General features: G+C 43.9%; 1 protein-coding gene across 1 annotated transcript in view; it reads left to right on the top strand.

Annotated features, from left to right (window-relative positions):
- The first annotated feature begins 2446 nt into the window (after nt 1-2446).
- Nucleotides 2447-23790, top strand: part of Tapt1 (transmembrane anterior posterior transformation 1) — a 51499-nt gene continuing 30155 nt past the window's right edge. Inside the window, exons 1-2 of the mRNA XM_021163301.2 lie at nt 2447-2673; nt 11028-11158. Coding sequence (XP_021018960.1) covers nt 2484-2673; nt 11028-11158 — 321 coding nt within the window. The 5' untranslated portion in view covers nt 2447-2483. The remainder of the gene's footprint in view (nt 2674-11027; nt 11159-23790) is intronic.

Raw genomic sequence — 23790 nt, 5'->3', positions numbered from 1 at the left:
GATTTCTGGTGGAGTCCCACGGGCTTCACTAGCCATGTGACTTCTGCCTCTGCAGCTACATGACTTCTGCCTCTGGAGCTACACTCCAGCCATCCCTTCCAGTCCTCACATTTCAGCCACCCTCAGATGCCCCCGGGGAGTAGTGTCCTTTGGAACACTCACTGGAATAATCTTGGAAGCTTGCTTGCTCCTGGAGAACCTGAGGCTGGAGAAGCAAACCGCAGCTTAGAGCCCAGAAGTCCAGCCTGCATCCACCAGTTAGTTCTCCCACATCAACGAATAAAGGAGGAGTGCAGAGAAAAGGAAGAGGGCACATAGAGCTATGGAAATCTTTGATATGTTATCAGTATAGTTATTGTGCTTTCATTTCTTTTTTTTTTTTTTTTTTAAGTTTTAGACCAAGTACAAAGTGACTCTAGCTAAGGATTTCACACATTTCCTATAAATCTTGATAATATCAACAGGCTAATCTAGCTTTTTAAACTACATTGCACAAGGATCTAAAATGGGGAATGCTTAGACTTTGGCATAGTTGTGATGTTTTAAGAATCTGGCCCAAATGTGATTTCTCGGTGGGGGAAATAGGGCAGAAAGAGGCTCCCCTCTGCTCATTTGCTCAAACACGGAAAGCCAGAGGAGTCCAGGTCTTTCCACGATGAGGGATGTTTTCATTAGAGTTTTCATTTATTTTGGTTTTGCTTTTACTCAAGAAAAGTGTGAGGCACTCATTTCAAACAACCTAGGGGTAATAAATATGCTGTATGTGCTATCAAGAGATTAATTCACTTAATAGTAGCAAACTAAAAACATCATAAAGTATTCCAACTTGTCACAAAAGAGAAATAGTACCTTTTTGCCCTATATATCAATGCCAAGGTCACAAAACTAAACGTTCTGTACTTTGTAAGGTGTTTGCATCTTAATGTTATTTGTAACCTAACTTCAACCTTTCTGAATGCTTACTTATTTTGGGGTTTGATAGTATCGAACCAGGAAAATCTCTGAGGAACATATAAATAGCAACTAAATATAATCTTTATAAAGGAAAGACATAGTTCTAGATTTCCAGCAATATCATTTTAAAACAGGAGTTTTTAAATAGCAACCCTGACAGGGCCCCTCTCCCTTCTTTGACTATTTAAGATTTGGAATAGATAATAAACTTAGGTTGGAAGAAACCTTACAGTATATAAAACTCTGTGTCTTTTGATTTTCATGATGCTGGAGCTTTGTCAAGGGCACTATTTTTAAGATCCAGTTTTACCAAATAAAATCAAACTGACTTTAAATAATATTCTCTGCAGGGTTTGGTTTTCCACAGTGTAAAGTTTACATTGGATTGGTATTGGGATTTCTTGGACTTTGCAAGTTCCTCTTTGACCCTCCTATCCCTTCATCCCGCCCTACTGTCAAAAGGCCTTGCTGCAGTACAGTTCAGAAAAGTTGCAATTGGGTATCTAGCTATCCACCCCTAAGGCTCTCTCCTGGATGTTCTAGGGCCTGCTCCATCGCTTCTCGGCTTAAGTGTAGGGCAGTTTAGAGAGTGAAGAGGTATTTGCTATGCTTCTACTCATTTAAAAAGTTGCAACAATGCAGGTTAGTTCTGAAGTGGGTATGAAGGCAATCCAGGGGCCACCGCGTGCGTTACAGGGGCGCGCAGCAAGAACGTAGGAATCCCAGGTGAAGGTCTCCCAAGGCTGAGGCGGATTCATTTGCACCCAGCGAGCATCCGTTGGTCTCAGCGCGGCTATCCGTGGCTATCAGTGAGGGGGTAAGGGTCACAAGTCTCACGGCAAGCGGTGACAATCTGACAGAACCAGGCTGCCTTGGCTGCCACCCGCAGTCACATAACCCTATTCCCGAAAGGCAGCCCAGAATGTCCCCGGTGCTTTAGGCGCATCGAGCACACTGCCCGTCGGGCCGAGTCCCCCACCTGTTGGCACGCTCCCCCGAGCTAGGCTTTGGACACTGTCCACGGACAGGGAATGTGACAGACGATCATAAATATGCAGGAGAGATGCAGCCAAGACAGCAGAGCCACCGGGTCGGCGCCGGCGGGAGCCACAGAGCTGGAGCCCGGCCCCAGTCGCCGTGCAGCCAAGGCCAGGCGGGTCGCGCCGGCGCACTCCGGCCACCGCACGGGCACAAGGGGCTCGGGCCGCGCGGACAACCACGCCGAGCCCCGCCGCCGCCCGCCGTCCCCCACAGCGCGACCCGGCGACATGGAGCCGGGCGCTGCGCCCCGGTCCGCAGAGCCCGCCGCGCGCCACGGCGACGGCAGGAAGAAGATGGCGGCGGCCGTGGCGGCGGCCACCGCGGCCTCCCACGCGCCGCTGACGCCAATGGCGCGCGCCGGCCGGCGGGCTACGGATGGCGGCTGCCCGGGCGAGGGGCGGGGCGAGGCGGCGAGGGGGCCGGCGGGAGGCGGAGGCCGGGCGGGCGGCTGGAGGGAGGTGGCGGGGACAGTGTGTGGCTCTCGGAACATGGCGGGCGTCTGCGACGCGGCCGCCCCGGGAGAAGGCGGCGGTGGCGGCGCGGACGGCCCCGAGCGGACCGGCCGCGGCGAGGCGGAGCAGCCGGGTGGTGGCGGCCATGGGCCCGCGCCCCAGCACACCGAGACGCTGGGCTTCTACGAGAGCGACCGGCGGCGGGAGAAGCGCCGCGGCCGCGCAGGTGAGGCGAGCGGGCGGGCGGGCGGGCGGCACTAGGCCGCGGCGGGCTACCGAGGGGCCGACCGGGCTGTGGTGGCGGGGACGCCAGCGCCTTCCATCTGCGCGCGGAGCGGCCGCGGCTCCGGTGGCTCCCATGTCCCCACGGCCGGTGACAGCTACCCCGGCGGCTAGTGCGCGCGGCCCGACGTTCCCGCGGCCATCCCCGAGCCAGGTGCGCCCGGGAGATCGTCGGTCCCCGGTCCCCGAGAGTTCGCGACCGGCCTCAACAGTGACAGGCATCTCCCACATCCGAAGGAGGTCAAAAATGGGAAACGCAGGGCTTTCTAGGCGATGTCAATGCCGAGGTGACTCTTCCCCCTGTGGTTTTATGCGAAGTTGAGTCTCGGAAACCTGTTAACTTGCCCGCCGAATCCATTTTTCGTAGACTCAGCTGACAGTGTGATCGTGACCGTGAAGTTCAGTAGTTTTCTCCCACACAGAAATGTGCGGCACCCCTTAAAATGTTACATGTGGAGTTTTTCCTAAACTAAAACTTAAGCCAGAAGAAACAGTTTGTCACACAAGAAAATACGTACCACTTTTAAGCCCTACTGCCCATAAGCTCTGAAGCATACTGTTAAAATATTACAATTCCCATGTGTTCAAGGATCTTATTATTTTAAGAACTTTTAACAGCTTTGGTATTTACACTGAATCGTTCTATTGTGTTCAAGGATCTTATTATTTTAAGAACTTTTAACAGCTTTGGTATTTACACTGAAGCGTTCTATTAAGCCCGGAAGCAAAAGGGAAAGTTTTGGTTTGGCCGTTTCATTGGGTATAATAGTGATTGCATTTTAATTCTTGCATCGTAGATCCAAGATCTTGGACAGCAACTTGATGACATTTCTTTCAACTTATTCTGAGCTAATGCAGTGGAATAAGGTCCTGCAGCTTATATAAATACACATTAAAGTTATAAGGTTGACTCCATTCACTATGGGTATTGAAATTATAAGAGTCCTAAAAGTCTGTAAGACTGGTGGATAGATCCTGATAGACTTGCTAATTCTCAGAATTGGACATAGAGTTTTGCATCAGTCTCCATATCTTTGAAAACTCAGGCACCGGCTGTGTGCCTTGTTTGTTTGTTTGTTTGTTTGTTTAGCCACTTAAATTTTTCCCTTTATTTTCTATTTGGTTTAGTTGTCAGTTAAACACTTGCTTGCAGGAATGTTTGCTTTCTAAATTGGCAATACCTAAGTAAACCAAAGTCGTCAATCTCTCAGCCGCTGGTTCGCTTAGACTTGACTAGGGCAAGCAAATAGATGTGACCAGGTTTCACTACGGTTTCTTTGAAACCTTTTCAAGCTTCAGAAAAGCCTTTATGTTGTTTGCATGAAGAAAGACAATGAAGCTGTGCAGAGCCTTTGGTGAACACAGACCTTGAACTTCTGAAGTGAAGTACATTTATTCTTCCCTGGTACTAACATAGACCTTGAACTTTTGAAGTAGTGAACACCCCTGGGCTGAGCTGGAGACTTGGACTTGTATAAATTTAACATCATATCACACACTCATTCTTCACAGAGGCGGTACACTGAGCATCATATACTTAACAGGCTTAAACCTGGATTTTCAACCTGCAGTGGCAGAAAGACCTTACTAGGGAGCCGGCATGAAGCCGTGGATATTAGGGTGGCCCTCCTTGTTTCCATCAGTTTTGTATGAGGGAAAAGATAGTGGTTACTCCCGCTTTGGTAGATGGCATTAGGGATCTAGGCAGGCATCCCAGGAACATTTCAGAAGTACCAGCCAGTGGTTTTCCTGTATGGACCCTCTTCTTACCCCTGGTGTCTGTTCTAAGAGCCAGGCAGCTCTCACTGTTGCTGATGCGTGTCTACCTGTGACTGGGTCTGCAGTTGACCACAGCATCCCCACTTGCTTAGAAATCCAGGCGTTCTTTTTGTTCACCCCCAAGTGCTTTTCTCTTCTGCTCTGTTTTCTTTCTTTGCCTCCTTACCAAGAAATAGGAACCGGTTGGCTGGGCCAGAGGGCACCACCTAGTGTCAGACTGGAAACATCTTTCTGAGTCGTTTATGTCACTAAGGTATTAATCGTCCATTCTCTGTAAAGGTTCCTGTGGACTTGCCTGTCCTCCCCTCTGCAAGCTGGGGCAGTCTGTGCCGTTCCTTTTGAAAGTCATAATCTTAGTGTTTTGATGGCCTTAACCATCACTTAGTTCCAATGTCCCTTTTATCATTTTCCCCAAGGCGTTCAGAGCTCCTTTATAAGACATTTATTTGTGGGTCCTAGCAGTTTTAGTATTCTCTTTACATGAACATATAGTAAGGTGATTATCCACACTTGGAGTAAAATAAAATGCTGTAGTGTTTAAGGTTCATCTTAATTTATCTGCTGAGGAAATATGTAAATATATACATATATATGTATATATGTAAATATACATATATATATTTACATATATACATATATATGAGTATATACAGCTATAAATATACATGTTATATGTATATGTATATCAGTTATACTTGCTTTTTGTTTCTTTGCAGACTGCTATCATTTGATCCTCAGCAGCATTTTTTTTAATGCATGAATTGTATGACAGATACTAGTACTTTCATCTTAACACGGTTAGAGCTGGATGCTGGTTCATCCCCATGTGTGGTAACTGAGCTGGAACTCTGGGAAGAGTGCTCACCAAGAACTGCGCTCTCACCGTGCTCTTAACATTACTGCCATGTCACGTTGCATTTTTCGACATAGACAAGATTAAGCAATGCCTGTCATCCGGTTCCTGCGTTTTCCCCTCTTGACTCGTCTGCAGGGTTCTAGGTGAGATTCTGCATAGCCATGTATGGCTCTAGCAGTCAATGGGGAGCAAGTCCATGTTGGACTAAGAATACGGAACTCTGTCTTCTTGGTTCAGTTGTTGAACTTCGTAGACTGCTTGCTTAATCCACTTGGCTCTGCTTCATTGAGCCACTACTAAATAGTCTCTAACTTAGTTGTCTTCCTCTCCGTGGAGACCTAACAGAGGCTTGGTGTAAGATAAACATGACTTCTACCCATGAGCATGAAACAGCTCCCTGTAAGGCAAGCGCAGGAGGTGAGCAGATAAGCATTGCTTGTAAAGTGAGAGGCCTGATGTCAGGTGTGGCCACAGTGCTGTTTGTGATGGAACAATGCTGTGACTATTGTTCTCTTTGTAATGATGACTTGACTTCTGGAACTCAACTCTTGTCCGATTTGTTTCTCTCCTTGCCTTTTACACATCTTGCTGTATCTCCGGGAGAAGAAAGAAAACCTGAAACCCAGAAAAGCCAACTGGTTTTCTGTTAGCAGTTCCCACAGAGATTGTCGATGGAATTCAGACAATTCCTATTCCTTGCATTCTACTGTCTGTGGATTTGAAATTTTAAGCTGGCTGGAGGATTATTGACACATCACACTGTTAATCCTTTGCTTTGTTAGCGTTAAGATGTGCCTTCCATTTGGGTACCTTCTTCTGTCTCTAAGTGTATGACTACTCTGCTCTTTACTATCCTAAAGGAGACCATAAACGGTTTTTAAAGGGTGGGAGGCAGAAGTAAGAAGATCCTGAGTTCAAGGCCAGCCTGGGCTACATGGAGAGCCCATGTCTCCAAAACAACCCAGCAAAGAAACCAACAAAAAGCCTCAAGAAGCTGAATATAGTATGCAAAATGGCTCTTTTTTTTACATTTGACTTAGAAAGGCAAAACTCCTATTGTATTGTCTCCTAGAAAAGTTAATTCCTAGTTTCCCTGTATAAAAGTATGCCTGTGTGTAAGAAAGGCTCGTTTACTATTTTAGATACCTTGTTAAACTTTATAAACACTTCTTTTACTTAAGGCTAGAGACAAGCTTGTTTCATGGTTTCTTAGCAGTCAACCAGTATTCCTTTCCAATTTGCTTTTTTAATGCGCAGTGCTATTTTAAGAAAGATATATTTAGACATATTGCTGAATATATAAATATATGTATGATTACTCACTACTTTTAATAAATAGTTTTTGATCCTAGCTTCTAATTTCTAAAGTAAGCTGTCTCGGATGAGTAAGACTAATAGTTCTTATTTCAGGAGCAAAGGAAAAGAATTTCTACTCTTATTTCTCAATTAAAGGTAAAGGATTACAGAATGTTTCTGTGATAGATGAATATTGATTTTATTCTGGTGGGATTGCTTTGTACTTATGACTGATATTATTTTACTTTTATTAATGTTCACATTCTTCTAATAGACACACTTATAATTCAGTAGTAAAATCCTTCTGTTTTCAGAAGACTAAACCCGAAGTCACAGGACAAGTAAAGTCAGATAAGTCTATAGAATACCAGAGAAAGTTTAGCAAAGCCACCATGCACTGGTGTGCTGAATATCTCATTAAGAAGTACAGACTTCTCCAGGGAGTAACAGGGGGTGGGGGGCATACCATACAAACAGCAAGATCGCTTGACAGGTCAGGCCTAAGGCAGTGGAAGACCCTTCATGTGGCATGATTGAAAAGCATATTCCGGCCAGGTCTTTTTCTCTAAAATAACAGTGGGTGACTGGGTGTAATTATGGTGAGAGAAGAGCACAGCGCATTTCACAGGTCAGTTCTGGTCTTCACTCTCACATTTGTCCTTTTAAATGAGTTTCGACTGGGTCTGTTAATTTTCTCAGTTTCTTCATTTGTATTATGTGAATATCTTTTTTGTGCCTCCTTTTTAGTTGTAATTGTTATTAGAGTTATATAAAGGAATGAACACAAGGCCTTTGTAAACTGTTTCAGAGTGCAAGGATCCCATCTGTTAAACCTGGTCTTATCTCTATGAATTGTTGATATGGAAGCAAGTAAAGGCTTTGAGATAGTTTATCCTGTGAAGCTTGGGCTTTTGGTCATTATTATTTTACTGTACCTTTAAAAACCATTCTGTGGTCTATTAGCATGGTGTTGGTTGTGTGTAGAGACAATGTTACACCAGAGCTTACTCAGAGATGGACATTGGAAAAATAAGGTACATGGTACTTGGTTCATGGTCTTATAGCAGAGTCTGCTATTAGGGTGGCTGCACAGAACCCAGGTTCTGTGGAAGTGCAGAGTGCGGGGACTGATGGTGTACTAGACATTTCAGAAAATGTGCAGATATCTGTTTTTAAAAGCACTTAGTGCTGGGCATGGTTTCTCATGTCTGTAATTCTGGTACTGTGGAAACAGAGGCAGGAGGATCACTGTAAACTTGAGGCCAACCAGGTCTATATAGGCCAGCCAGCCAGCCAAGACTCCATAGCAAGTTCTTGCTTCAAGAAAGAACAGTAGTGGAATATATAATCCAGCGGTGAAAAGCACCCACTTGGCCAGAACTTAGAATCTGCTCTACTGCTTACTCTTGGTGTTGCCTTGGAGACGATGTCCTCTGCCTCTCTGTGACTTGGAGACAGCCATAGCTATAGAATCTGTTTTATAGTTTTGAGTGTTTGTACTTAAAGAATACACTTTCATTGTTTACTATTATACCATTAAAGAACTGAATGTGGGGAGGCAGTCGAGATGGCTCAGCAGTTAAGAATCTAACTTGGTGTTTAACACTAAGATTCTTGCCTTTCTAGAGGTAGTTTTCTTACACAGTCCTTTTTTGTATTTATAATATTGCTGAAACATTTTTGTTTATATCATAACCTATTTATGAAACCTAATTAATTTTGGTTATAGCCTTAGTTAAATGTACTGTGATGCTTTCCACCATAGAACCCAAATGGCAGAAGCAGCATTTATAGATTTAGGTGACAACCAAATGGTTAATTTTACCGTTAATATACAGAAAGGAACTGGAGTTCATGACACCACATCATACCCTGTGGTTTTCATCGGCTTTCACACAAACACTGTCAAGTGCCTCAAGGATCTGTGTGGAAGGCAAGTCGGAAACAGGTGTTACAGAACTGGTAGAAGGTTCCGTTTTCCCTTTGAAAACAAGAGACCTGTGACTCGACCATCGGGGGTTGTTTTGTTTTGTTTTGTTTTCGAGACAGGGTTTCTCTGTGTAGCCCCTGGCTGTCCTGGAACTCACTCTGTAGACCTGGCTGGCTCGAACTCAGAAATCCGCCTGCCTCTGCCTCCCAAGTGCTGGGATTAAAGGCGTGCGCCACCACGACTGGCATGACTTTACCATCGTAGACCTAAAAGCGGAGAGAGCTGGTGCTGCTAAAGTCCCTTTAGCGCCAGTTGACCCCACATTGTTTTTGTGGACCTGTGAACCAAAACACTGATTACACCAAAAACTGGCCTCGGCAGACACCACTGTTAAAGAGAATTTGCCCAATAAACAAGATGTATTCAGGCCTTTTTGTTTTAGTTTGCTTTTTAAACTATAAAAGTACTATATAATGACCTGACTGTGTGTCTCTTTAACACAGAAGACAGACTCCTGTTCTGTCCAAGCGTCTGTCTCTTATTGGGGACAGGAAGCCTCCCATCCTTGCAGTGGCTGCTCTCAGGGGTTACCCAGGGCCCTTGGGCTGTTGTTTATAATTATGATCAGTGGGGACCATGGGCGGAAGCCCGACCGCCTTCATTCCCTGCTAACTCCCCAGTCTCAGAAGAGTGCCAGCTCTAGCACCCAGCAGCTCTTCTCTTGTAGAGATTCGCCATCTCTTTCGACTGCTGAGTTATCTTGTAAAAGTGTATCCTTGGTATTTATTAAGTAGTTGCAACAATGCTGAACACTGGGATTAATCCTACTTTCTCTGTTCATTAGGTCATCCTTAAGTAAAGTCGGCGGTAAATAAGATTGCATGGCAAGTGCCAGAAGTTGGCACTGACCTGAGTATCCGCAGAGCTTTCTCTAGTGGCAGCGTTTGTTTCTCTTATGCAGCACAGCGTGCAAAGCTTCCCTTGCCTCTTCAGATGGTGGTGTAGTGTTAGAAAGCCCAGTTTTACTCTCTGTGGATAAGATTATATCATCACCTTCAAGACTGAGCATCTGTTAATATAAACAGTAGCATTTGTAGCTTGCACCTATTTCACCCATGACTTAACTATAATCTGAGAAAGGAAGGCAGGATCCCATGGTGCACCATGACCCTGTGTGCCTTGTGCCAAGCAATAATGGGGAAATGGTGGCCTTTCTCTCCAGGAAGGCTTACCTTCCTCTCACCCCCCCAGCCCCCCCCCCCGCCCCCCGTTCACTCCCAGATACTTCTCAGTACAGTTCTGCAAATGCATTATCAGTCTCACGAATACAGGTGTGTGTTTATGTGTATGTGTGAGTATGTGCATAGAACATACTACCTAAGCAAAAATAAGCATGTGATGTGATGTGAAACTCCTGGAGCTAGGGATTCATTGCTGTGCTGACAGAAGTAAGCTCTTTAAGGTATGCTGTCCAGACCCTTGGCTTCTGCCTTCCTAATGGCTTTTGAGGGTTCATTTTGACTATCCCCTCTTGGTAGTGCTTTGGTACATTTGTTAGAGAAATCACAGAGTAAGCTTAGAAATTAGTTTGAGAACTTTTGCGGTCCTGGAAAAAGTTGAGCCTCATACAGCCTCATGCAGGTGTTGGTCGGGTAAGGGGTTTGAAGAGATGGCTGAGATGATGGGGTTAGGAGAAGCATGGCATCCCAGAAAGAACTGAGGTCAGGCGCCTTCACCTCTGTTTATGAAGTCCTGCAGAGTGGAACGAATATCAGCTACTTTTGCCTTGCCTTCCTCCACTGATATAAACGGAAGGGATGAATTTACACCAGAGGAGCAGAGGCAGCATGGACACGAGGACAAGCCCTACGAAAGAAAGGTTCTGCTTTGTGTAGCTAATGATTTCATGGCATTGGGAAACTTTCAATTAGCAGGAGTAAACTTTTATAAGGAGAAGTGCCATTGCTGGCTGGCTTCTGCAGGATATCCAGGCTTACCCAAGCAGAAGGCAGCTGACCTGTGTCTGAATGGCTGGCATAGTCATGGGCTGAAAACAGTGCTTTCCAGGGCCCTGGGCTGCCTTTGGACTACTGGAATGCGTAATCAATGGAGCCTTTACAGCTGCTCCTCTCTCTCTATCCCCTATCTCTGCAGTCTAGGCCTATAGCACCATGAGACTCAGCACTGGTCAGAAAGGTGTTCTTCGGATCCTTCGGTTCTCAGCAGCCATCCTTTCCATACTCCGGTGGGGTTTTCAGCATGCAACAACAGCAGTTCCCCAACACCACTCTCCAGTCATCTGGTTTCCCTTTCTTGTGGGCACAGAACTGTAGACTGTATATTCCCCGTTTGTTTTCTATGTGTTTTACCTATGGCTCCAGCCTGTGAGTTCTCAATAAACACTTCTTTTTCTTTTGTGTCATTCTTTTTCCTGTAGAACTGTCATTATTGAGGTTCCTCAGCGCTGAACTGACAAGAGGGTACTTCCTCGAACATAATGAAGCCAAGTATACAGAGCGAAGAGAAAGGGTGTACACTTGTATGCGAATACCAAGAGAATTGGAAAAGGTATTCTTTTTTTTTTTTTTCCATTTCTGAACATTATTTGAAAGTGTTAATTATGAAAAAACTTGTGAACAACTTCCAATGACTTTTTAAACTGTTGGAAATAACGTGGTAAGTGATTGAATGTGTTTGGGGATATAGGATTGCTTTGTAGAAAGTGAGTTATAAAAGCTGGTTTTAGTACGAGGAACATTACCAAATATCTTCACGCCTTCACTCTGGTACACATTTGCGGCTTAGCCAAGCGGCTTTAACTCAGGATTTCCTCTCCATCTCCGAGGTCTCCAGCTCCCTGCAGTTGTGTGCTTCTAGACTATCACTTTCTCTTTTTCTTTCTTTCTTTTTTTCTCCACTTAAGGTATTTAATTTCACACTTTTCCGAGGTTTCAGTTTCTTAGAATAGCCATATGTGACAGACCCTCAAGGAAGAAAATGACTTGTTTAATTTTGTCACAGAAAGCCTCCTATTAAAGGAAAACACAGAAAAAAACAACACCAGGTCCTCAGTCTCTTGTTGCAGGGTCGGGCAGAGGACAGGAAAGCCCTTTTCCCTCTAATGCGGCTAGAGTTAGGAGTCCTGTGAGAGTCCAGATCTTATTACAAGGAAGATGTGTGAGCTAGCTCACAGGTCTTTACGGTAGCTGCTTCCTCAGAGCTGTGCTTCCTACTAGAGTGGCTGTTCTCTCGGTGCATTGGGAAGAAGAGGTGTGGCAGGCGGTGGGAGGCTGCCTCCCAGCCTCCAAGGCTGAGAAGAAGCGACTTGACTTTATGTAGGTTCTTGGTAGTGCTACCTGCTGAAGTGTGAAGGAGTTTATACTGGAGTGAGACTAGAAAACTGCTGAGGAGGAGGCAGGGGTAATGTGCCTACCTGGGATCCTCACTAAGGAGGAGCCTGAGGGACTGATAGCTGAGGGGCAGTGAAAGAGGCTCTGCAGTGTTCCCTTCCTCAACACCAGAGGAGCTGCGATTTTTCTTCAGAGATTTAGCTAGCATTGGGTCTGGAGCTGGTCAGGTGAGACAGATGTTTGTAATGGGAAAAAAGATGAAGCCAATTCTTATGTTGGGAAGCACTGTTAGGTTACTTTTTACATTTTTTTTTTTTAATTTTCTTGTGTAATAAACTGTGGTGTAGATGTGTTTAGACACAGTGCAGAGTAAGGGTGAAGATAATCTGCTAATGCTAAGTTTGTCTGAAATACTTACTACCAACATACTTAACCTATACCCACCCAGCCTTAGCCCGCTCTCCCTGTAAGGAAAGTTTCTCTCTTGGTGATCAATCCTGGATACCATTTTTCTCTGAAAATACTGGAATTTACCTGCAAACACAGCCAGACTTCCTGAATACACCCAGCTCTCCCTTGCACTGAATCTAATCCCTTTGAACCGTCTCTTAGTTCTGTCAACAGGCCCAGTGCATACATGCATTTTCCTTCATTGCAACTTTGAAGTGACAAGCAGATGTTGTGTTTCATGGTGAGGAAGTGCCCACAGGTCTTTATAAGACTTAATACAATGCTCTTAAACTAAGGTCCACTGTGAGACCACTATTGGGCTAAGTAATATATGTGGTGTGTTGTCATCAGGATTTGCCTTCTAAAAGAAAGAAACAACACAGTATCAAAGAGCACTGCTGTGTCGGGAGTTAACTGTTTATAAAACTGCAATTATTTGTATGAAGGTTAAATGTATAACATCCCAGATTAATTAGCATTCACCTCTCAGTTATTTTGCCTTCGGTGAAAGGGACGGCTGCTGTAGGTCTTTGAGGGACATGCAGAGTACTTCAAAAGAGGGTGAGGCTTTTCAGTTAACTGCACTTCTCCTAGACTGCTAACATAGAAGCAGGGCTTCACTTAAAGCCTAGGAAACTATTTGGCATCCAGGTTAATCTAAATTATTTAACTGTCTCCCTTTTAGTGAACATTGTCAATACCAACATATGATATCCTATTGGCTGTTTTCTTGGTAAATACTGTATTTTCACATAACATCATCTGGAAGCGGTACTTGAAAATTCGAGAGCTCTGTGCTTTTCTGAAGTCTGCAAGGACTACAAACATTGATGCTCATACTTTCAGGTGGAGGAAAATGAGCTCAGTGTCTTCCCAAAGCTGTGGGCTAATGTGGAGCAGAATAGCAGTATCTCACTGCGTGGAATGGCAGTGGATCAGCAGCCTTACTTGGCACTGTGCTCTGTGCTTCAGCAGTGCCGCCAGCTTTCCTTTAGCTCTCCTTTTCAAACTTCTTCCCCTGGCAGGACGCCCTGACACTTAGACTACTTCCTGAGTCTGGGCAGGGGTGAATTTCTTTTCTCCTTTTACACAAACCTCTCAGTCCTGCCTAGCTCTGGGCACTTCCACAGTCTGCTACTGAGTGCTTATGGTCCACTTTTGGAGTGTTGTTCTGTCTCCCATAAACCTGAGGAGACTGGCTTCTCTGGGGATTGCAGTGGGAGGCAGAGAGAATTGCATTGGCTCTCGGGCAGGCTGCCAGCCTCAGATCTCAGCCCCACTGCTGTTAGCTGTGACCCCTGGCTTGTTCCCTCTCCTTCCTGTGCTAGGGTCTCCTGCTTGTGGATCAGCTATGTTTGAACTCTGTAGAGATGGTGTAAATCTTTAACAGCCTCACTTTAGCCCCTTTTGAGGAGTGTCCTGCTATGGAACAAGGTACATTTCTTCATCCATGGGTTTCATTCCTAAGCTTTCAGGACACAGCAGCAGATGCTTGGGAGAGGCCGGGTTCCAAGGCTCCCCTGGGTCTCTTCTTTATCTCCTGCTTTGCCGTGATTAAACATGACTTTGCCAACCCTGCAAGAGATGTTTGACTGGCAGCCTTTCTCAGATTGCTAACCACACATAGAAAGAGACCCTAGGGCAGGTTTGTTTCCACTTTCCTTTAACCAGGCTTTCTTGAGATAAACCTGATCTTGCTCATGAAGGATTTACTATACAGGAACACTAGGTGACATAGCCTACAGTTGATTCATAGCTCATGGCTTTTAGAATTTATCTTTAGTGGGCTACAGCTGGGCACTAGTTGAGGACAGAGACCCATGTCCTCTGGCCTGTGTGACAGTTACTATTGCTGACTTCCAGACTGAGTTCACATCCCACCATATTTTGGTGGATGGAGGTACTAGGGAATGATTTTCTATGTGTCAGATATGTAATTATCTCTTGTCCAAGGCTAATTGTGTTGACTTTGTGAATCTAAAATTATAATAATTTTGCAAAAATTAAAATTTTACAAAACATAAAATTGAAAAAAAAAACCTGTCCATCATAACATTTTCTAAAACCCCCTGATTAGTTTATATGCTAATTTAAGGAGGGAGATAAAGATTACATACTGACTGCTCTGTTCTGTCTTAAGTACTTATGGTATATCCTAGGCATTTGTAACATGGAAGTACATAGACTCAGATTTTAGCATGATGAATTATATTAAGATTAATATATTAATATTTAGCAATATTGAGTTATAATAGAAGATACAGAATGGTAAGTGCCATTAAGCAAAATAAGTAAAATGCTGCTAAGAATTTCCAGAGGGCCAGGTGCTGGTGGCGCACACCTTTGATCCTAGCACTTGGGAGGCAGAGGCAGAGGCAGAGGCAAGTGGATTTCTGAGTTTGGGATCAGCCTGGTCTACAGTGAATTCTAAGACAGCCAGAGCTACACAGAGAAACCCTGTCTCAAGAAGAAGAAAAAAAAAAAAAAAAAAAGGAGCAGGGTGGGTGGTGGGTGGGGAAGGTTTGCTTAGAAGGCGAGCTGCGGAAATAGTCAAGGGCGGGGCCTGAGAAGAAAATGTGTGGCAGAGGTAGGAAAAGGTAGATTGTGAACAGGCATCATAGGGCATGTGTACATGCAACAGGTGGTGTGGGGGAAGGGACTGAAAGATCCAAGGATGGGGATTTGAATGTGAACAAGGAGCCATAAGGACTGAAAGATGGGCCAGGTCTAGGATTGTCTCCTGGTCAAGCTGAACAGTTAAGAACTCAGGCTTCAGGATGAGACTACACAGTGTATATTCCTTAGGAGTGCTCTAGCTGTGTAGAACAGACAGTGACCCTCGCAGAGACCTGCTCGGACAATTTTCTCTCCTTTTGAGCAAATGTAATCAAGGGAGGTCTGAGTTAGTCCAGCAGGCTAGTGACCTGCCATGGCCCAAGACCTTGTTTCATCCAGTCTTGGTCACTTAGCTTTGGTTCTCCTGCCTAATGATTTTAAATAGAAAATTGACAACTAGAAGTTACTGAATCTTCATTGTAATCAGGAAAGGGAAAAAAAAAAAAATAGAGCGCTTGGGTAGTGCCTGCTTTTGACTGACCTTCATATAGAATTAAAGCTTTCCCAAAACTGCCAGAACTCTCACTTGTGTCTTACTGGCTAAATAAACACATGGTCAACCCCAGCTGTAGCACAGGAGACTAAGAGAGTAAAGGCTGAGCTTTAGCAACAGAGGAAAGGCTCAGGAACAGTTACTGTGGTAGCTTCAGAGCCCTGCTTCTGAAAAACTAGGACAGCAGCAGTCAGTGTGAAGTGGAAATAAGCAAAGAAAGCTCACACCCTTCCTTATGTTACATGCCTCTCTCTAAGCAGCTTGACTTATTTGTCTCTTATGTCCGTTATTCCTGGTGTTGGACAGATATAGGTTACAATAAATATTATTTTATATTTACATATAAATGTAAATGATATAAATATAAAAATATATTATTTTATAAAAATCACTTGTTTATAAACCTTGCCTGTCACCAAAAGTTAAGCTACAATGAAATTGTATCCTTACCTTGTAATGCGCGCTTTGGGCAGTCATTTATTTCATATTTACCATACTTTGTACATTATACTTTTAAAATACATTTTATGAAAACTAAACTGCACAGTTTAGTCTTAAATATAGCTACTGTTTTTTTAGAGAATCTTATCAATTATTTATTTATTTATTATTTATTTATTTTGTCATACTAAGGATAAACATGAGGCAAGTTTCTGCAATTGAATCCCAAGTCCTGTTCTTGTCACCTGAAAACAGATCTCACTAAATTGCTTACTTATTGTGTGGCCTAGGCTAACCTCAAAATAGAGATTTTTTTTTTCTGCCTCTAGCACATCTCAAATTTTAATGAGTCTTAAATTTATTAGGTTGGAGGTTATAAGAAATGATAAGTATTTGTGTTGGTCAGATTTTTGACACAGACATAAGCAACTAAGGAAGACAAAATTTACATGCACATACTATTTCAGAAGTTCACGTACGTAGTCCTTGGCTCATGCTTCTGAGGTGCTAGAGAAGCAGAACCTAGTGATGCAAGTAGATGTCAGAGGCATAACCTCCCTCCCTCCCTAGGCTTTGCCTCCTAAAAGTCTCAGGATCTCCCAGTTTAGTGGCATCAACTGAGAACCAAATGCTCAACACATGAGCCTTTTTAATTCACCCACAAGATATGTGGAGTTGTGTTATTACTAAGCATGAACTGTTAACCAAGGGGAGAGGGCTTCCCTGAACACTAGAATCATGTGGTCCAGCATCACTGCCTGCTCATTTGAGTCTCCTTATGACTTTACTTTCTTCATCTAAGATGAGAAGGTTGACAGAGCCATCTCAAGAGGCCTAATACAATATGAACCTGTCTTAGTTACTTTTCTACTGCTGTGAAGAAACACTATAACCATGACCAAGACAACTTATGAAAGGAAGCATTTAATTGGGAGCTTGCTTGCAGACTCAGAGGGTTAGCATGTGACCATCATGGGGTATGGAGGATGGTAGCAAGCAAGCAAGCAAGCATGGCCCTGGAGCAGTAAGTAGCTCAGACCTTATGTCTTACCTACAAGTTGGAGGCAGACACAGGGACAGAGACTGGGCCTGGTGTGGACTTTTGAAACAGATCTCACCCCCAGTGACCTCTTCCAAGGCCACGTCTAAAACTTCCCCAGATAGTTTCACCAACCAGGGAACCAAGGATTCAAATACATGAGTCTATAGAAGCTATTCTCATTCTAACTACCACAGACTATTTTATGAGTTTGCTTTTGAGGAACAGAGAAAATGAATGGTGACAGAAAAATTCTAAGAAAGGGAAGATTTCAGTATCTACTAGGAGAACTTAATCCTTTCCCCCTTTTGAGGGTAAACAGGGTTAGTGTTTAACAGAATGATTCAAAAGTTCATTTTATAGTAATGAACTTAGTTTGCCATCATATAAGGCTGGTTTTGTTTTATTACAAGACATGAAAAGAAACATAGTAGGAGCTATTGGGTCACTTTATTTCAGTGAGACAGTTCTTGGTTTTATTGTGAAGCTGACATACTGTTTACTCAGACAGCTGTTTGTGTCAGGGACTTCTCAGTCATCCTCTTGGTTTCTAATTCCATGAGAATACATTTATAGACACATCCTTCTAAATCCATCTTGGGATGTAGACTTTCTTTGTCCAGGACTCTACCTTGCCTACATTCCCCAGTTACGGAGCCACTGGGAAAAAGGCAGGCCAGTGCAGTCTGACTGAACCTCAGCACTTTGGGCATTCCTCTCCTTCTCTCCAGGGCATATCCCTGCCTGCGGCAGCAGTGACAACACCAGCAGCCCCTCCAGAAATAAGGCTTGATGTGATGGGACAGCAGCAGTGAACTCCCAGCTACCTTGCGTTGTGAGAATGCTGTTGCCTGTTGGGCACATAAGACCATCCAGCAAAGTAAAAGATAACTGTTTGTAAACTTACAGCTTGAGAGCTGTCTGTTGGAAACTCTTTTCTGTCTTGTTGGCTTTGGATGTCTTATGTCACATCATTATGATCCCTTACTCAGGCCATTTTGACTCTTAATTGCCCTGACTACTTAACTGCCAGCCTGATGAGGCTGATCTCTTCCTGAAAATCAGATCTAAGCCTAAAAAGATGTCATCTTGCATTGACTGCCTTTACCTGCAGAACCTGTGAAGGCCTCAAGTATTAGGGTAACTGTCACCTTATTGCAGGGCTTTAAGGACACTTTTATGGTCCTGCATCTGGCCAGCCTCTCAGCAGGATCTTCTACTGCTGCAAGATATTTGATCACACCCTGAACCCCAAAATTGTGTTATTTACTGAAAATACCTTTTTCTAGTTGTGGTGTGGCTTAGCCCGTAGCACACACCTTCAGTCCCTCTGGCTGGAATACAGACATGCTCTTAGTGCACACCTTTAATCCAAAACAAGTTAGTAGGCAAAGTTAGAAGGTAAAGGTATTCTGTAGAAGGAAGCATCCATGGTTCGTAGCGGTGATGAAAGGATGGACCATTTAGAGACTGCCGTACCCAGGGATCCATCCCATAATCAACTTCTAAACGCTGACACCATTGCATACACTAGCAAGATTTTGCTGAAAGGACCCAAATATAGCTGTCTCTTGTGAGACGATGCTGGGGCCTAGCAAACACAGGAGTGGATGTTCACAGTCAGCTATTGGATGTATCACAGGGCTCCCAATGGAGAAGCTAGAGTAAGTACCCAAGGAGCTAAAGGGAACTGCAACCCTATTGTTGGAACAACATGATGTACTAACCAGAACCCCGGAGCTCTTGTCTCTAGCTGCATATGTATCGAAAGATGGCCTAGTCAGCCATCAATGGAAAGAGAGGCCCATTGGACTTGCAAACTTTATATGCCCCAATATAGGGGAATGCCAGGGCCAAAAGAATGGGAATGGGTGGGTAGGGAAGTGGGGGGCGCTATGGGGGACTTGTGGGATAGCATTGGAAATGTAATTGAGGAAAATATGTAATAAAAATATTAAAAAAAAAAAATAAAAAAAAAATAAAGTTCTAAAAAAAAAAAAAAAAAGAAAGTGATGTCTAATTGAAAGGCAGACAAAAAAGTGATGTCAGAGAAAGACTTGACAGAATAGGATATGCCCAACCGTCACAAGAAAAGAGAAGAAAGGGAAGCAACTTGAGGGGCAGAAAGAGAAAGAGCAGAGCAAACATTTTTACTGGAACAGTTGTACAAAGACAGGTTGCAAAGAGAGAACAAGCTAGACACAGGTGAAGATGGACTGAGCCAGAGACCAAGAAAGAAGCCAGACTGAATGAATCAGTTAGCTTGGAGAAGAGTTTGAGCCAGAATAACTGAGTTGAACCAGCTAGTGAGAGAGATAAGAAAGAACTGGAAAGAGTGAGCTTATTCAGCAGTAAATCTCAGAGCTGGAAAGCATTCTAGGCCTACACACGCTTGTACAGAAGCTAGAAGCTTCCAGGACTAGGCCTCGGTTAGCGGACTAAGGCAGTAAACCTTGGAGATGATAATTACTTCAGATGAGTAAAAGATACTTTTACAAACCTGTGGCCCTGTCTATCCCATTGAGAGTAACAAGTACTAATCCCACCTCGTGTACTGTGAAGAGTCCTAACCAAGTTAGCGTAAGCGGGTTGCCTAGGATTACCAGCACAGAAGAGAGGCCAGAAAAGAGTAGGGTCATTCATTCTACATAATTGTTCTACAAATCAATTCTCCAATGTATTTACCTTTCAAGAACTATGTCTACTGCTAACTGTGGCCATAGCAGTACGTAGATATAGACTGTGTCAGCTCTAGAGTATGATGATGGGGATGCACTGATTGAGATTCATCTGCTCTCTGTGGGTACCGATGTGTACATAACTCACCCAGCACAGAAGAACCGGACTCAGCAATCCCTTTGTTGACCATCTCCTAGGTTATAGACTTCTTAAGGAGATGGATATTTGAGTTCAGGTACATAAGAAATATTTACTCTATAGAATGCACAGCAATTGCTTTCAAAATCAGATTCCTACATGTGAGTTTCTTGAAAGCTACTGGATAAGAAGTTGAGCTCCTTAGCTGTTAACCGAAGATGGCCTTGTCATGCTTATATAACTGTCTTCACAGCTTACACCCAACAGTGCAGCAAGGACATTTTTCTGTGTAGAATTGTGGTCCTCTTTCCTTTGCCCTGCAAAGTCTAATCTGAGTGTTTGTTGTCTCTTCTGCAAAGACAGCATTGTCTTGTCTGAGACAAGACAGCTTTCCTGACTCTTGGGCATATGCCTCAATGCACTCCACAAACTCTCAACACTAACACTGCACAAACCTGAGCTTTCCAAACTAAATAGTTATTTTAGAATTTAATTCGTAGAGAGATTATACATAACGAGTGATTCCTGGGTTGTGTGGCCTCTTTTACTATTATGTTGAATATTGTTATATCCCAGGCCTCCATCATACCAACTTGCTTAAGACTCCACCTTAGCTAACCACTCACTACGCTGCACTATTTTCGTCCAGTCCTCAAGATTCTTAACACCCTGTGGAGCCTCTGTCCCAGGGACCTCTTAGCCTAAGAACAGAACCAGACCTTTATAGGCAGTGGTGTAAGGGGCTGGAGACGGGCTCTTCTAGGCCCTTTACTCGCATTTCCCAGGAGCATTCCAGACTGCAGTGCCTCGCCCGCCACAGTAGATGATGCTTGCCGGTCCCAGCAGAGGAGATAGATGGTGCTCAGCGTTGAAGAAATACATTCCACAACCATTTTAGCTTTTTTTTAAGCCATGGAATTTTATGTATTTTGAAATTTCAAATAACATTAAGGAAAAGGCTCTGGAGATTTTTTTTTTTTCAACTTAAAATTCTAATGGATAGAAGCTGGTATTTTTGTTTTGGGACAAGTATTTTTCAAATGGCTAAGAACACTTTAGTAGGTTCTGTGGAAATGCTTACGAGCAACTGAGACCTTTGCACAAGTGTTTGATGTGTATTGCCCTACAGTGTTGCAGATGTATTACTGCTCTATTATATCCTCAAAAGAGAATATCAGATGTTAAAAGCCTACAGCGAATCTTCTTTTAGTATAGAAGACTAGGAATTCAGCAGTGAATCTGAGTATGAAACTGGTGCAGTTTTCATCAGCTCTAACATGTCTCTACTGCTCAAGAATGTGTCCTCACTGTCACTGCAGAGGTAGGTGCAGTAGCCTGCCTATAAGGTGGCAGTAAGAAGGAACTACACCTGTAGAGGCCTTAGAACAAGATCTCCCAGAGTCAGACCAGCAGGTACCTCTGGGCTGTTTTCACCTCAGGAATTGCTGGGGCTGCCTCATTAATTTATGCCGGTGATTATATTTGAAGTCATCGCTTTTATGCACATTTGATGAGTCTGTGTTCTGAGAATAAAAGTTAAAAGACTATTTGAGAGTAGAGTGTCTGCTGTTTGTTCTATGTAACTCACCGTTATAGGAAGAACTTCCCACTGTGCTCCAGCATTGTCTCCATGCTGAGCTTTCTGCTCCCCTTCAGAGGCTCTGAGTTTCACTCTGAGAGTCAGCATGGATCAGTGCCTCGGGGACTCATTGAGAAAGAACACTGTTTGAGTTGGTGCTAAGGATTGGAGGTGGCATGTCTTAAAAGGGAAAATAAAAATCATCATACTGTATATACATGGTACCTGTGGACCAGAAGAGGGTAGCAGGTCCCTGGAACTGGAGTTATAAATGGTTGTGAACATCTTTGTGGGTGCTGGCAGTAGAACCCAGCATAGCCTGTTAACAGCTGAGCTGTCTCTCCAGGCCCAGCTTTGACCATCTTAGTGCAATAAACACTGTTTGGACCTTTTGATTGTTGTGTGCTTGCTCTTTGTTTCCCCAATTTGTTTTCTGAGGGAGGTATTTTGATTTAGTGGGTGGTTTTTTTTTTTTTTTCCTTTTCCTTTTTGTTAATATATAGCCCAAGCTGGCTTGGAATTCACCATGTAGCCCAGGCTGGTTCTACACCTCCTTCCTTACTTTCCTGAGTGTTGTGTGTAGGTGTGTACCTCGGTGTCTGGCCATGAGCATGTATTTTATTCAGTTGTCAAAATATCTGCCTGGACAAAGCTCTACAGTGTTTGATTAAGGAAGAATGACCCTAAAGAGTGACCTGGCTCAGGGAAGGTACTCAGCCAAGACCTGTGTCACCTTTTGTCCTTCTTCCCTGGGAAAACATGAGTGCAGCTGAATGCAAAGAGGTACAACCCAGAACTCCTGTGTGTGGTTTCTTCTTGATAGATTGCCTTTACATTCTGTTTTTTGGGGTTATTTTTCTACTGTGTTTTTATCTCGTATGCAAGTGCATGCAGATGGCATATGTGTTGTAAAGGCCTTCCATGTGGAGATAAGAGATAGGTAAAGTAAGAGTCCCTATTCTCGAAGATAGGCGAGGTGACATGGACCAGCGGCAGTGGGCCTGAAGAGGGGAGTTTGATGTACATCCTGTGAACACCCACTAGTCCAACAGACTGTCTTAGGGGCACACTCAGAATCATGGCTGCTTTGGTGTCACAGCAGTGCATGTGTTCTGAAATTTGAAGTGAGTGTTGAAAGAAGACAGGAGACTTTTGTGTCTCAAAAAAAAGCTGTGTGTCACTGGTATCCTTATTTTATAGTCACACCTTGTGTGCTAGAGAAGAAATTCAAATTTATAGTTACTAATGGACAGCTAAATAATTTATAGTTATTTAGTCTAAATAAAAAGAAATAGAAATTGCTTGCGTTCTCAAGATCCACACTAAGATTTGAAAGTATACATTATTCTTATTGATGCATTCTCAAAGCTTTTAGTTTGCAACATATTTTAAAGCTAAAAGCCAGTCTAAATATTTGATTCATTAAATTCTTACATTTTTTTTTAAAGACAGTAAGCAGATTGCAAGGTAAGCTAGCCAAAAGAAAAGCCACCGTAACTCATGAAGCAAGTAGACATAGTGGAGGTGGACTGCTGAACTATGCTAAAGGTCAGGAACAGGACCTCTGTCTGACCAGACAGACTTGCTCATGCACATCCGTGGGCCAGCATTCACCTCTCATATCCACAGCAGAGGTGAACAGTTCCTCAAAGAGCTGCTAGGAGCACTAAGTGCTTAATACCTAGCACTTGCCTAGAACCCTGCAGACACTGGCAAGAGACCTCAGCATCCTGAGTCACATGCACATGAAGGAGATGGTGGACAGCATATGTTCTGCACAGGGCTAGGCGCACACTCCATACGTGTCTAGTCTCTTTACTTTGTAAGACATTCAGAAGAATGCTGTTTAGGAGAATGTAATGCGAGAATGAACGGCAAGGACAGTCCTGCTTCCACGGTTCCAAATTAACGGGCCTTTCTGTTGCTTTTCCTCTACATTTTGTATTTTCACACTTCTGAGTATTTACCCTCACTCAGCTGAAATGGGTTTAAATTACAGCCACACGCTCTCCTCTCTCTTTGTGGTGAGGTCTGTTGCCAGCTCCGGTCAGTGGTCCAGTTACAGGGCCTGCAGAGTGTAAGAAAAATTGCCTCTCTGCTGGTTTTATGTGACAGGCTTGAAACGTGAAAGGAAGGCCATTAGACTTTGAGGATACTAACACAAAATCTGCAGAGCGGCAGAAGGAGTTTGATCCTTCCCATCCTTACTGCCCAGCTCTGTGGTCTTCCAGTACCTCACAACCATGGAGGCTGTTTTCTAGCCCCTGTGCCAGGCTATCTTCTGTGTGTGGCACATGCTCATCTCAGAAGTTATTTAAGTGCTTATTCTAAGTCTCTCCAGGGTGGCTTGGCCATTGCACCTTCCATGTCTCTGCATACTCAGGTCTGTCCATGCAGCTGTTAGCCCTACCCAGA

This window comes from Mus caroli, unplaced genomic scaffold (assembly GCF_978045245.1).
Source record: "Mus caroli unplaced genomic scaffold, Mus_caroli_1 scaffold_4, whole genome shotgun sequence".
NCBI classification, from domain to species: domain Eukaryota; kingdom Metazoa; phylum Chordata; class Mammalia; order Rodentia; family Muridae; genus Mus; species Mus caroli.
The sequence above is the reverse complement of the archived record's forward strand: the minus strand, read 5'-3'. Positions and strand labels throughout refer to the sequence as shown.